Raw genomic sequence first — 14,093 nt, forward strand, 5'->3', positions numbered from 1 at the left:
CATGAGTTAGTAGCTGTCTTTTATTGGTGTTTTATCGTATGTTTTATCCTATGTATTACCTGCTGCTGTTTTATGCCTTTTATTCTACATTTTATAGTTGTACTTTGAATTGTGTCCTGTGTACTGTACTGTAAAGCACTTTGTACATCCGTGTTGAGAAGGGTGCTATATAAATAAAGTTTTACTTACTTACATACCCACATTTAATGAAGTCAAAGTTTGGTGACATGTTATTGTTCTGACTGCCCATTATCCCAAAACATCAAGAGTTTGAAAAAAGGCCCCTTTGGACCAAAAGCCAAAACAATATAACCGACAGCCCATTATCTCAAATACAAATGTTCATTGTTTTGAAGGCCCATTATTTGCAACATAGACACTCTCTCAGCAACAAACAGTAGCACATGGGTAATTATTTTAGGTCAATCTTTATAACTGTTTCCCATTAGTCTATGAATAAAAATGATGGCTTGTATATTAGTTCTGTTTTGTTTTCAGTTTTCTTATCTATAACAACTTATTCTTACTTTCAGACTACACAACATTTGTATCTGGTAAAATTGTCACTGTGTCAGATTATGCAATTGTAGGGTGATCCAATTCTTGCTGTGACTCTTCTGAGAGACCTACAAGTTGGCCCCCAACTAATCACAGCTTAGTGTGTTTCACTACCTACGTGATGTCATTAGGAATAAGGGACTAGAGACCAACTTTTGAAAAGAATAATGTAAATATGAATGGATCAGTTTGTACAAAGAAGTGTGTATCCTGTTGGCAACACCCACATCATTATTTTTCCTCTGTGTTCTTTTCTCCTATTGGTCAACATAAAGTAACACATGGCATATCATACTTGGGGGAAAAGGCAAAGAAAATACTAGTATTGTTCTCAGAATGTTGTGAAGCGTCAGATGTTGCTTCAGTTCTTGTCCACTAAAAAGTACCAGGTCCCTGAAAAATGAACAAAATCTCTGCATTCTGTTGGCTTCAATGGTAAGTTGCTGAGTAGGGTGTTCTCTGAGGGGGAGGAGTCACTAATTATTTACGTTGAACAGGTATAAAAGACAAGGGTTAACCAGTTAGGATATCAGTTCTCCAGCAACAGCACATCTACAGCCAACATGAGCAACACCGGCATGAACATGAGGGGCAAGGTACTTTTAGAAGTCTTTTTGTAATAATCAGAAATTACTGTTTGCAATATCACCATTTATACTTTGATAATTTATTCTAACCATTAAAATTCCCTTCTTTCAGATCACCTTCTACGAGGAGAAGAACTTCCAGGGTCGTTCTTATGAGTGCATGAATGACTGCTCTGACATGACCTCCAACCTGAGCAGGTGCCAGTCCTGCAGGGTGGAGAGCGGCTGCTTCATGGTGTACGACCGCAACAACTACATGGGAAACCAGTGCTTCATGAAGAGGGGCGAGTACTCCGACTACATGAGCATGATGGGAATGAGGGACTGCATCAAGTCTTGCCGCATGATCCCCATGGTGGGTATAAAGTAGCAAGTTCCATTATACGATTCTACTATGGGTGACCACCCCACAACTCTTTACATTAAATCATTCATTCATAATTCTTCTCCCCAAAGCAGCACAGAGGCCAGTACAGGATGAAGATCTACGAGAAGGAGAACTTTGGTGGTCAGAGTCACGAGATGATGGAGGACTGTGACAACGTCATGGACCATTACCGCATGAACGAGTGCCAGTCCTGTAACGTGATGGACGGTCACTGGCTGATGTACGAGCAGCCCCAGTTCAGAGGCAAGATGATGTACATGAGGCCCGGAGAGTACAGGAACTTCATGGACATGGGCATGAGCGGCCAGAGGTTCATGAGCATGAGGCGCATCACCGATTCCTGCAACTAAATGTTAACTAAATGTTCATTGAATGTATTGAATGCCATTGAATAAATAATTTCTGCAAAATGTAAGTTTTCTCAAGCTTGTTGTCCAACTTTTACAATTACATATTTTTAAATATTACACCAAAAAATATGAGTCATGAAAATACATATATTTTTTAAAACAACTAAACACATTTTCATAATTAAGAGTTTGAAATCTGATGACAAAATGTGTTGTTAAATGTTACGGTTTAACCAGTGGCGTAACAAGGTTGTGATTGGCCCCGGTGCAAATATTGTTTTGGGCCCCCCCCCCCATCGCCCCAAACATAAGCCCACGCTGATGCGCTCACACACGCACGGACATACACAACCACTCAGAAGCACCACATGTATAGGCTATCAACAACAGCCTGCCCTGGCCTCAGACCACCACAGCCTGACAACGGCACAGCGAACTAAGAAGAGGCTTCAACCTCTTTCCTTGATGTTTGTCTCTGGGGAATGGGCCGGTAGGCCTACATAGACCGGTTGCTATAATATAGCTTTTGATCTTGGCGTTGGGGGTCTCAATAGCGCCATAGAGTCCCCTATCGGTTGGGGCCCTTGGGGGAACTGTTGGACCACTGCCGGGCACAGCCAAACCCAGCCTCTCCTCCTGGCTGGCTGGAGAAGAAGGTTGCACAGCCACGGCCACGGATACAGCTTCACTTGTGGAGCTAGATGGCAATGATGGTGGTGAGGCAGGTGAGCTATCGATAGCCTCCGGCTCCGGCTGCCGCTGCACATCAACATTGCTAACGTTAGTGCTCGATTTCGAGGACGATGTATGACAAAAAGAACGGTCTAATTTTGTCAGTTTAGCTGTTACATCTCCTTGTTCTCTCTTGTCCTTTCTCTTTTGAGCGCTGCTCTTGTGCTTTGGTTTGCTGTACATTATAAATGCAAGCTATTACATGTTGTATAATGCTGCGGAACTTGCTGCTGCTAGCTACAGTACAGTACAGGTTGATTAAACGGTTCGCTCGTCACGCAAGGTATCACATTAGATGAAAGGGAGCAAGGTCATTGGACAGACAAATTACAAATTAATTTAGGTTGCTTGGTTACTTTGAAGACTGCATGAACCGGTCAATGCCATTGGGGCCCCAATAAAAAATATTTAAATAATATATATTTAACTTTTTTTTTTTTTGCATGGGCCCCTGGCCGGCTCTGGGCCCCGGGGCGTTGCACCGGCTGCACCGTCGATAGTTACGCCACTGGGTTTTACCAAACATTCAGAGGCTTACAATTTATCTTGATAGAAGGATTACTATTCTGGGTATATTAAATGAAGAAATCATAAATATTGGAAGCTAAAAATAAAAATAAAAAAGTAAAACTAAATTACACTACTACATGTTCAAAGCAAGGTTAAATATACAGTGTTTCGTGTACAGTGTTTAGTGTTACATAATCCACTGTGTACAAATTAGCACAAAATACTTTAAAAATATCTAGCGTAAGGTGCAAATGCAGTCAGCCTGACTAACAGCTAACACTGAACATTTCCACTGAAGGTAGCAAATGTAAGCTAATATTTAATTTTTTGCCAGTAACTATGATTGCATACCAAGTTATTACCTAAATGATTAATTGATCCCATTAGTTTGTTAAATTATGGATAAATAGAAGACTAATTAAGCAGCTATTGTTCAGTATGTTGAATCTCGACTGAGGCTCATGAGGGAATCAAAGTTGGGAGGCAGTTGTCATACTCAACTGATTGAATGAACCTCTCATTAAGAATCATTGCAATTGAGGGCCAAAACATAAACCTATACAATTGTTTATTTATTAAGGATACTCTTGTTTTTATGTTAAAAGGTAAATTGTCAATATTATTTAAAATAAATGTCTGAAATTAACAGCTTTGCTTATTTAACTTGGGAATGCTATAGGGTGTGGGGGGAGCATGAGTTAGTAGCTGTCTTTTATTGGTGTTTTATCGTATGTTTTATCGTATGTATTACCTGCTGCTGTTTTATGCCTTTTATTCTACATTTTATAGTTGTACTTTGAATTGTGTCCTGTGTACTGTACTGTAAAGCACTTTGTACATCCGTGTTGAGAAGGGTGCTATATAAATAAAGTTTTACTTACTTACTTACATACCCACATTTAATGAAGTCAAAGTTTGGTGACATGTTATTATTCTGACTGCCCATTATCCCAAAACATCAAGAGTTTGAAAAAAGGCCCCTTTGGACCAAAAGCCAAAACAATATAACCGACAGCCCATTATCTCAAATACAAATGTTCATTGTTTTGAAGGCCCATTATTTGCAACATAGACACTCTCTCAGCAACAAACAGTAGCACATGGGTAATTATTTTAGGTCAATCTTTATAACTGTTTCCCATTAGTCTATGAATAAAAATGATGGCTTGTATATTAGTTCTGTTTTGTTTTCAGTTTTCTTATCTATAACAACTTATTCTTACTTTCAGACTACACAACATTTGTATCTGGTAAAATTGTCACTGTGTCAGATTATGCAATTGTAGGGTGATCCAATTCTTGCTGTGACTCTTCTGAGAGACCTACAAGTTGGCCCCCAACTAATCACAGCTTAGTGTGTTTCACTACCTACGTGATGTCATTAGGAATAAGGGACTAGAGACCAACTTTTGAGAAGAATAATGTAAATATGAATGGATCAGTTTGTACAAAGAAGTGTGTACCCTGTTGGCAACACCCACATCATTATTTTTCCTCTGTGTTCTTTTCTCCTATTGGTCAACATAAAGTAACACATGGCATATCATACTTGGGGGAAAAGGCAAAGAAAATACTAGTATTGTTCTCAGAATGTTGTGAAGCGTCAGATGTTGCTTCAGTTCTTGTCCACTAAAAAGTACCAGGTCCCTGAAAAATGAACAAAATCTCTGCATTCTGTTGGCTTCAATGGTAAGTTGCTGAGTAGGGTGTTCTCTGAGGGGGAGGAGTCACTAATTATTTACGTTGAACAGGTATAAAAGACAAGGGTTAACCAGTTAGGATATCAGTTCTCCAGCAACAGCACATCTACAGCCAACATGAGCAACACCGGCATGAACATGAGGGGCAAGGTACTTTTAGAAGTCTTTTTGTAATAATCAGAAATTACTGTTTGCAATATCACCATTTATACTTTGATAATTTATTCTAACCATTAAAATTCCCTTCTTTCAGATCACCTTCTACGAGGAGAAGAACTTCCAGGGTCGTTCTTATGAGTGCATGAATGACTGCTCTGACATGACCTCCAACCTGAGCAGGTGCCAGTCCTGCAGGGTGGAGAGCGGCTGCTTCATGGTGTACGACCGCAACAACTACATGGGAAACCAGTGCTTCATGAAGAGGGGCGAGTACTCCGACTACATGAGCATGATGGGAATGAGGGACTGCATCAAGTCTTGCCGCATGATCCCCATGGTGGGTATAAAGTAGCAAGTTCCATTATACGATTTTACTATGGGTGACCACCCTACAACTCTTTACATTAAATCATTAATTTATAATTCTTCTCCCCAAAGCAGCACAGAGGCCAGTACAGGATGAAGATCTACGAGAAGGAGAACTTTGGTGGTCAGAGTCACGAGATGATGGAGGACTGTGACAACGTCATGGACCGTTACCGCATGAACGAGTGCCAGTCCTGTAACGTGATGGACGGTCACTGGCTGATGTACGAGCAGCCCCAGTTCAGAGGCAAGATGATGTACATGAGGCCCGGAGAGTACAGGAACTTCATGGACATGGGCATGAGCGGCCAGAGGTTCATGAGCATGAGGCGTATCACCGATTCCTGCAACTAAATGTTGACTGAATGTTTCCTGAATTTATCAAATGCACAATAAAAATGTACCTTGAATGTGACTTTTTTCATGCTTATTGTCCAACTGTTATAATGACATATTAATTGAAATTATTATATATGGTTTTTTTGTCAGTAGGCAACTATTAGCAAGGACATTTTGATCCTAACATTTTTTATATTTGATGAGAAATATGTTGCAAGATTGACAAAACAAACAAAACAGAGAATGCCTTACAATTGATATTGGATGACGTATTAATACACTGGGTTGATGATATGTGATAACACTTTGGGTAATTAAATAAAAAAAGACACTATTACGTTTTTAAATCAAGGTATTATTTGTACCTTTGTAATTACGTTTTTAATTTGAACCTTTGTAATTACATATTTTTAAATATTACACCAAAATATATGAGTCATGAAAAAACATATTTTTTTAAAACAACTAAACACATTTTCATCATTAAGAGTTTGAAATCTGATGACAAAATGTGTTGTTAAATGTTACAGTTTAACCAAAAATTCAGAGACTTACAATTTATCTTGATAGAAGGATTACTATTCTGGGTATATTAAATGAAGAAATCATAAATATTGGAAGCTAAAAATAAAAATAAAAAAGTAAAAATAAATTACACTACTACATGTTCAAAGCAAGGTTAAATGTACAGTGTTTAGTGTACAGTGTTTAGTGTTACATAATCCACTGTGTACAAATTAGCACAAAATACTTTAAAAATATCTAGCGTAAGGTGCAAATGCAGTCAGCCTGACTAACAGCTAACACTGAACATTTCCACTGAAGGTAGCAAATGTAAGCTAATATTTTAGTTTTTGCCAGTAACTATGATTTCCTACCCAAGTTATTACCTAAATGATTAATTGATCTCCTTAGTTTGTTAAATTATGGATAAATAGAAGACTAATTAAGCAGCTATTGTTCCGTATGTTGAATCTCGACTGAGGCTCATGAGGGTATCAAAGTTTGGAGGCAGTTGTCATACTCAACTGATTGAATGAACCTCTCATTAAAGGGCCCATGTCATGGCCATTTCCACTGATCATAATTCCATTGTTGAGGTCTACTAGAATAGATTTATATTGTGCAGTTTTCCAAACTCACATTGGTTTCGCATACAGCATCTCTGTAAACTACGTGTATTCACTGAATTTCACTCTCTGCCTTTAACGGCTCGTTGTAGCTCCAATAGCTCCAGCCCCCACCCTCCCTGTGAGCACAGTGTGCTCTGATTGGTCGGGACGTTGTGAATCGCGCTGAGCTCCGTGGAGGTGTTGTTTCCTTGTTTAGGATACATAGCGAAACACAGCCAAACTCATCCTGAGCACACACAAACTCACAGCCGAAGTAAAAACAATAAGTGTGGCTTGATATTGAGTAAGAAAAAGGTTGATAAACGCTGTGAGAATGGGTCTGCAGAGAGAATTTCGCCGCGATCCCAACTGTCTGTTATCAGCCTGCAGCCAGGGAGGAGAAATCAGCTGAGCTCCCTGCACACAGATGTGTGTGTGAGGAAGTCCGTGGATTGGTCAATTTGGACCAATCAGCGGGGGCTTAACGTAACGGCTCCGCGGACGTAACGTAACGGCTCCACGAAATGGGAGAATCAAATGGACAATGACGTATCTCCAACGAGGCGTTTTGGGGAGGTATTTTCTGTGTTAGAGTTTTACTCGCGACAGGGTGTACTTTGAGGGTTTTGACTCTGCACACCGTTTACATGCATAAAAACCTTCATAACACACAAGGGGACGGGTAATAACCGGAAAAGCATGGCATGGGCCCTTTAAGAATCATTGCAATTGAGGGCCAAAACATAAACCTATACAATTGTTTATTTATTGAGGATACTCTTGTTTTTATGTTAAAAGGTAAATTGTTGATATTATTTAAAATAAATGTCTGAAATTAACAGCTTTGCTTATTTAACATGGGAATTCTATAGGGTGTGGGGGGAGCATACCCACAATTACAGATCGACATTTACTGAAGTCAAAGTTTGGTGACATGTTATTGTTCTGACTGCCCATTATCCCAAAACATCAAGAGTTTGAAAAAAGGCCCCTTTGGACCAAAAGCCCAAACAATATGCCCGACAGCCCATTATCTCAAATACAAATGTTCATTGTTTTGAAGGCCCATTATTTGCAACATAGACACTCTCTCAGCAACAAACAGAAGCACATGGGTAATTATTTTAGGTCAATCTTTATAACTGTTTCCTATTAGTCTATGAATAAAAATGATGGCTTGTATATTAGTTCTGTTTTGTTTTCAGTTTTCTTATCTATAACAACTTATTCTTACTTTCAGACTACACAACATTTGTATCTGGTAAAATTATCACTGTGTCAGATTATGCAATTGTAGGGTGATCCAATTCTTGCTGTGACTCTTCTAAGAGACCTAATATTACAAGTTGGCCCCCAACTAATCACAGCTTAGTGTTTTTCACTACCTACGTGATGTCATTAGGAATATGGGACTAGAGACCAACTTTTGAGAAGAATAATGTAAATATGAATGAATCAGTTTGTACAAAGAAGTGTGTATCCTGTTGGCAACACCCACATCATTATGTGTTCTTTTCTCCTATTGGTCAACATAAAGTAACACATGGAATATCATACTTCGGGGAAAAGGCAAAGAAAATACTAGTATTGTTCTCAGAATGTTGTGAAGCGTCAGATGTTGCTTCAGTTGTTGTACCAGGTCCCTGAAAAATGAACAAAATCTCTCCATTCTGTTGGCTTCTATGGTAAATTGCTGAGTATGGTGTTCTCTGAGGGGGAGGAGTCACTAATTCTTTACGTTGAACAGGTATAAAAGACAAGGGTTAACCAGTTAGGATATCAGTTCACCAGCAACAGCACATCTACAGCCAACATGAGCAACACCGGCATGAACATGAGGGGCAAGGTACTTTTAGAAGTCTTTTTGTAATAATCAGAAATTACTGTTTGCAATATCACCATTTATACTTTGATAATTTATTCTAACCATTAAAATTCCCTTCTTTCAGATCACCTTCTACGAGGAGAAGAACTTCCAGGGTCGTTCTTATGAGTGCATGAATGACTGCTCTGACATGACCTCCAACCTGAGCAGGTGCCAGTCCTGCAGGGTGGAGAGTGGCTGCTTCATGGTCTACGACCGCAACAACTACATGGGAAACCAGTGTTTCATGAAGAGGGGCGAGTACTCCGACTACATGAGCATGATGGGAATGAGGGACTGCATCAAGTCTTGCCGTATGATCCCCATGGTGGGTATAAAGTAGCAAGTTCCATTATACGATTCTACTATGGGTGACCACCCCACAACTCTTTACATTAAATCATTCATTCATAATTCTTCTCCCCAAAGCAGCACAGAGGCCAGTACAGGATGAAGATCTACGAGAAGGAGAACTTTGGTGGTCAGAGTCACGAGATGATGGAGGACTGTGACAACGTCATGGACCGTTACCGCATGAACGAGTGCCAGTCCTGCAACGTGATGGACGGTCACTGGCTGATGTACGAGCAGCCCCAGTTCAGAGGCAAGATGATGTACATGAGGCCCGGAGAGTACAGGAACTTCATGGACATGGGCATGAGCGGCCAGAGGTTCATGAGCATGAGGCGTATCACCGATTCCTGCAACTAAATGTTCACTGAATGTTTCCTGAATTTATCAAATGCACAATAAAAAATGTACCTTGAATGTGACTTTTTTCATGCTTATTGTCCAACTGTTATAATGACATATTATTAATTGAAATTATTATATATGTTTTTTTGTCAGTAGGCAACTATTAGCAAGGACATTTTAATCCTAACATTTTTTATATTTGATGAGAAATATGTTGCAAGATTGACAAAAAAACAAAACAGAGAATGCCTTACAATTGATATTGGAAGACGGATTAATACACTGGGTTGATGATATGTGATAACACTTTGGGTAATTAAATAAAAAACACACTATTACTATTTTAAACCAAGGTGTTATTTGTATTTAGTAAACGAGACTGAACTGGACACAAACCGTTTCCCCCGCTCCACTCTGGCAGGAGGCTGATCTCCATCAGGACCAAAACCTCTCCCCACCTGAACAGTTTCTTCCCCTCTGCTACTGGCCTCATCAACAAGGCCCAGGACCCCCACTGAAACTGACTTTTATCCACCCCAGAAAAAACATTATGCATTTCACATTAATGCACATAACATAATGCGAACATCTTGTTATTTATAAAATGTTGCACATTTCTTCTCCACATTACCCCTTTTAAATCAGCACAGCTCTCCACTTTAAATACAGCATATAGTATTTGTCATGTTAATATTGCACATTTGTTATAAAAGTCTTAAACTTTTTTTTTAAATAGCTGTGATAACAGTCCTATTTTTATTTGATTTTGTTTTGCTACTTATTCTTTTTTCTGTGTCTTTGTATGCACCACATATACCAAAGCGAATACCTCTTACTGTATGTGTTAACCTACTTTGTAATAAAAACTGATTCTGACTATTACATAATTCACTGTTGTCCCTTCAGCACAAAAACATATTAGTGCAAAAAACACTAATTTCAGGTGTAATAAATGCAATTCACTTCTTTATTTCTCAAGGTGTGGCTTCAGTATTTAAGGGTTTCAAATCTTGAGTGAACACCTGTACATCATATTGAAAGAAACTCTGATTAGAGATGCATTTGTGGTCAGCCCATTATGAAGCTGACAAAGCCAATCGAGGTAGAAAGTGTTATTATCTTATGTTGGTTGTTCAAGCCAATTTGTAAGATTTTAGACATTCATTATTACTCTTGACTTCTGGTTAAATGTCAGGGGAATGCAGCTATTATAGTTCAGTGTTTTTGTTCCCAACTTAAATAATGAAGCATTTTTAATGTAACATTACATTAGCCCTGATTCCTTCAACTCGCCCTCAACACAATGTTGCCTCTGGCTCATATGGGTATTACAGTTATTTATATCCATTTGCCATACTATCTTATTTTCTTTCGTATAGCACTTTGTAACATTGCTATATTAATACAATAATAGCATTAATATGAATTGAAAGAACAGATTTCTTGTTGGGAATAAATTAAATGTATGGCCATTACATCAACCTCTGATGTTTTTAATATCGAGGAGACTCGAACAACAGGATCTTCCCTACTTAAGTTGAACATTTAATTTAGAGCAGATGTAACACAAAAAGCTACAGTTCAACATTAACTATACTTTTGTTTCACAGTTAGGTGCCATGCCATTGTTTCAACTGTCCATTATTATGAAACCCCAATAAACCCCAGAAAAGCTCACATTAAACCAAAAAGTTCTATTCCAAGTTATCGCTAAAACAAATAGCCATTGTTGCAACGGCCCATTTTTCTTGAAGAAACTCACTCTGATACAAACAGAATATGTTTGATGAGTTGAATATTTGTGTATTTTTTTCCAAGTTTCATCATCTACTTCTACTTTTATATTCCGAGTACACAATATCTGTTTTTGTTCAAATGGTCGCCGTTTCAAAAAAGGCAATGATATAGTAATAAATGATTTCCGTGTCTCCGCCAAGAGACCCTCGACTAATCATAGCTTGCCGTCTTTTAAGTTAAAACCTCCATGATGTTATTGTGAATGAGGTGATGGGAAAAGTTAGGAGAAGAAGAATGTAAACAATTTTCTCAGATGCTTGATATGGACTATCTTGATTTAAAAATATATATATGACTGACCTTTCCTTTGTTTCGCAGTCCCACCTAGCAGCACCCTCATAATTCCTCTTCTCTTTGTTTAAAGTTCTGTGTTCCTATTGTCCAATTTCATGAAACAAGTCAAATTTGTCAAAATTGGCAGAAACAGAAAAAAAAACTATTGTCTTTTTATGAGAATGTTGAGAGACATAGAGTCAGTTGTCCTCCTCTACAAGGTACCCAATCCCTGTAAGAATGTACCAAACCTCTGCATTCTGTTGGCTTCAATGGTAAACTGCTGAGTTAGATGGTTCCCTGAGGGGGAGGGGCTACCCATTCTTTACATTAGTCAGGTATAAAAGGAAAGGGTTAAACCAGGTAGAAATCAGTTCAGGAGCAGCAACGCATCTACAGCCAACATGAGCAACACCGGCATGAACATGAGGGGCAAGGTACTTCCAGGAAATATTTGTATTATTAGCAGAAATTTAATTTTACAACATAAGATTACCGTATTCACTGTGTTGCTTCATTTCTAACTATTGAAATTAACGTCTTTCAGATCATCTTCTACGAGGAGAAGAACTTCCAGGGTCGTTCTTATGAGTGCATGAATGACTGCTCTGACATGACCTCCAACCTGAGCAGGTGCCAGTCCTGCAGGGTGGAGAGCGGCTGCTTCATGGTGTACGATCGTTCCAACTACATGGGAAACCAGCACTTCATGAGGAGGGGCGAGTACTCCGACTACATGAGCATGATGGGAATGAGGGACTGCATCAAGTCTTGCCGTATGATCCCCATGGTGGGTATAAAGTAGCAAGTTAAATGTTACGATTCTAATATGGGTGACCACCCCACAACTCTTTACATTAAATCATTAATTTATAATTATTCTCCCCAAAGCAGCACAGAGGCCAGTACAGGATGAAGATCTACGAGAAGGAGAACTTTGGTGGTCAGAGTCACGAGATGATGGACGACTGTGACAACATCATGGATCGCTTCCGCATGAATGACTGCATGTCCTGCAACGTGATGGACGGTCACTGGCTGATGTACGAGCAGGCCCAGTACAGAGGAAAGATGATGTACATGAGGCCCGGAGAGTACAAGAGCTTCAGGGACATGGGCATGAGCAACCAGAAGTGCATGAGCATGAGGCGTATCATGGATTCCTACTACTAAATGTTCACTCAATGTTCACTGAATGTATCAAATTCCACTAAATAAATAATTTCTGCAATACCTTAACTTTTGTCAAGCTCATTGTCAAACTTTCAAAAAGACATATTATGCTATACCAAAAATACATATGGTTTTGTAAAGTTATATTTATTAGTTTTTTTTTCACAAAGCAAGCAGATTTCCTCAGTCATATGTTCATCCTTCAATGTTTTAAATCTGATGAGAAATTGGCTCTACATTTTTTCCACAGCCAAAGTCTCATTATTCTTGAAACAGGAATTAATTTCCTGGGTATTGAAATATTTGTTAACCCACAATGGATAATCATATGTTTAGCAATGAAATTGAAACTATACTTTCTGTTAGGGAATAATTTGCTTGGGTATTCAACCTTCGACCCAGTTCATCATTTTCTCTCTTTACTGTTTCTTTTCCTATGGCATAGTTCTACGGCCTTGGGTATTGCTGCTATCTCTCTTAAGGAGTAGCAGCTTGGGCGCATTGTTGTTACCAGTCTATGACAGAGCACAAGCCGCCATGAGGTAGTTTACTGTTCAGGGACGTAGGTTCCCTGGCGCACATTCTTTTCTATGGACGAGAGCTCTAGTTCGATTCAGGGTCCATAATTGTTTAGTCTCACTGATAAAGAATGTTGATTATTACACTCCGAACTAGTTAAAACATCGAGCTGCAGAAGAGTTCTTCAGAATTGGTTTGGCAACCGCTATGTCAACTCGTGACACACCACCTGTCTTGTCAATTCTCCGGCCGTAACTCCAAATAAACCGTCAGTGTTTGCCATCAAAGCTTCAGCTCTCCTTGTGCCTCTCTGAATCCTGTTTCCAATTGCTTCAGAAGTTTCCCCCACACTTTCTACTTTTAAAGCAAGGTGAATTTGTTTTGGCGTGTAACTTATTTCACCTTCAACACAGGAAACATCTTAATTAGGATACGGAAAGTAAACATATAAATGGCAGCCACTTAGGTCATGTTTGCTCATGTTTGTGCAACGAAGCAAAACTTTAAACATCAACTATTACTCTAAATGTGCCTTCTTTTACTTCTATTTGCCAGTTTATACAGCTATCACTAGCAAGACTCTTTTTGTAAAACACATTGAATGACAGAGAAAATGTTCTCCTTTTGCATAAAGCACAAGTGAAAGATTACAATGCAGTGACCTGAAACTATTTAGGTCAGTTCACTTAAATTCTTGTTAAATTTAAGATGAGTTCATCAATTATGGTGCAGTGTTTTCTTCTACACTGAAGCATTGTTCATTTGCTCCAACAATATCTAGTTTGCATGGCTACTTTGTACAAATGTTGTCTGAGAGGCTCATGTTGGTCAAAGTATTTAGTAAAACATTTTCATACAATAAAGTGTGTCTACCTATACCTATATTATTATATACTGTAGTTAATGATCTGTTGATTTATTTTAAATTATTAATCTGTATCTTCAAAGTTACTACAGTTATCAATGAAGA

At 38.7% G+C, this 14,093-nt stretch overlaps 4 protein-coding genes across 5 annotated transcripts; all 4 read left to right on the forward strand.

Moving 5' to 3' along the window:
- The first annotated feature begins 1,112 nt into the window (after positions 1-1,112).
- On the forward strand, positions 1,113-1,883 carry LOC117495370 (gamma-crystallin M2-like). Its single transcript, XM_034146577.1, has 3 exons — positions 1,113-1,154; positions 1,258-1,500; positions 1,605-1,883. The coding sequence occupies exons 1-3, from the start codon at positions 1,122-1,124 to the stop codon at positions 1,881-1,883; spliced, it is 555 nt and encodes a 184-aa protein (XP_034002468.1). The 5' UTR covers positions 1,113-1,121.
- Positions 1,884-4,933: 3,050 nt separating this feature from the next.
- On the forward strand, positions 4,934-5,704 carry LOC117495369 (gamma-crystallin M2-like). The gene is made up of 3 exons (XM_034146576.1): positions 4,934-4,975; positions 5,079-5,321; positions 5,426-5,704. The coding sequence occupies exons 1-3, from the start codon at positions 4,943-4,945 to the stop codon at positions 5,702-5,704; spliced, it is 555 nt and encodes a 184-aa protein (XP_034002467.1). The 5' UTR covers positions 4,934-4,942.
- A 2,901-nt stretch (positions 5,705-8,605) lies between these two features.
- LOC117495362 (gamma-crystallin M2-like) lies at positions 8,606-9,376 on the forward strand. The gene is made up of 3 exons (XM_034146570.1): positions 8,606-8,647; positions 8,751-8,993; positions 9,098-9,376. Exons 1-3 carry the CDS (start codon positions 8,615-8,617, stop codon positions 9,374-9,376), a joined length of 555 nt encoding a protein of 184 aa, XP_034002461.1. The 5' UTR covers positions 8,606-8,614.
- A 1,992-nt stretch (positions 9,377-11,368) lies between these two features.
- On the forward strand, positions 11,369-12,604 carry LOC117495353 (gamma-crystallin M3-like). Of its 2 annotated transcripts, none has more exons than XM_034146556.1 (3): positions 11,369-11,377; positions 11,979-12,221; positions 12,326-12,604. In XM_034146556.1, exons 1-3 carry the CDS (start codon positions 11,369-11,371, stop codon positions 12,602-12,604), a joined length of 531 nt encoding a protein of 176 aa, XP_034002447.1. The 2 variants fall into 2 exon arrangements, with proteins under 2 accessions (XP_034002447.1, XP_034002448.1); XM_034146557.1 differs by lacking the exon at positions 11,369-11,377 and adding an exon at positions 11,827-11,868.
- Positions 12,605-14,093: the final 1,489 nt, after the last annotated feature.

The sequence above is a fragment of the Trematomus bernacchii genome, unplaced genomic scaffold (assembly GCF_902827165.1).
Source record: "Trematomus bernacchii unplaced genomic scaffold, fTreBer1.1, whole genome shotgun sequence".
In the NCBI taxonomy this organism is placed as follows: Eukaryota; Metazoa; Chordata; class Actinopteri; order Perciformes; family Nototheniidae; genus Trematomus; species Trematomus bernacchii.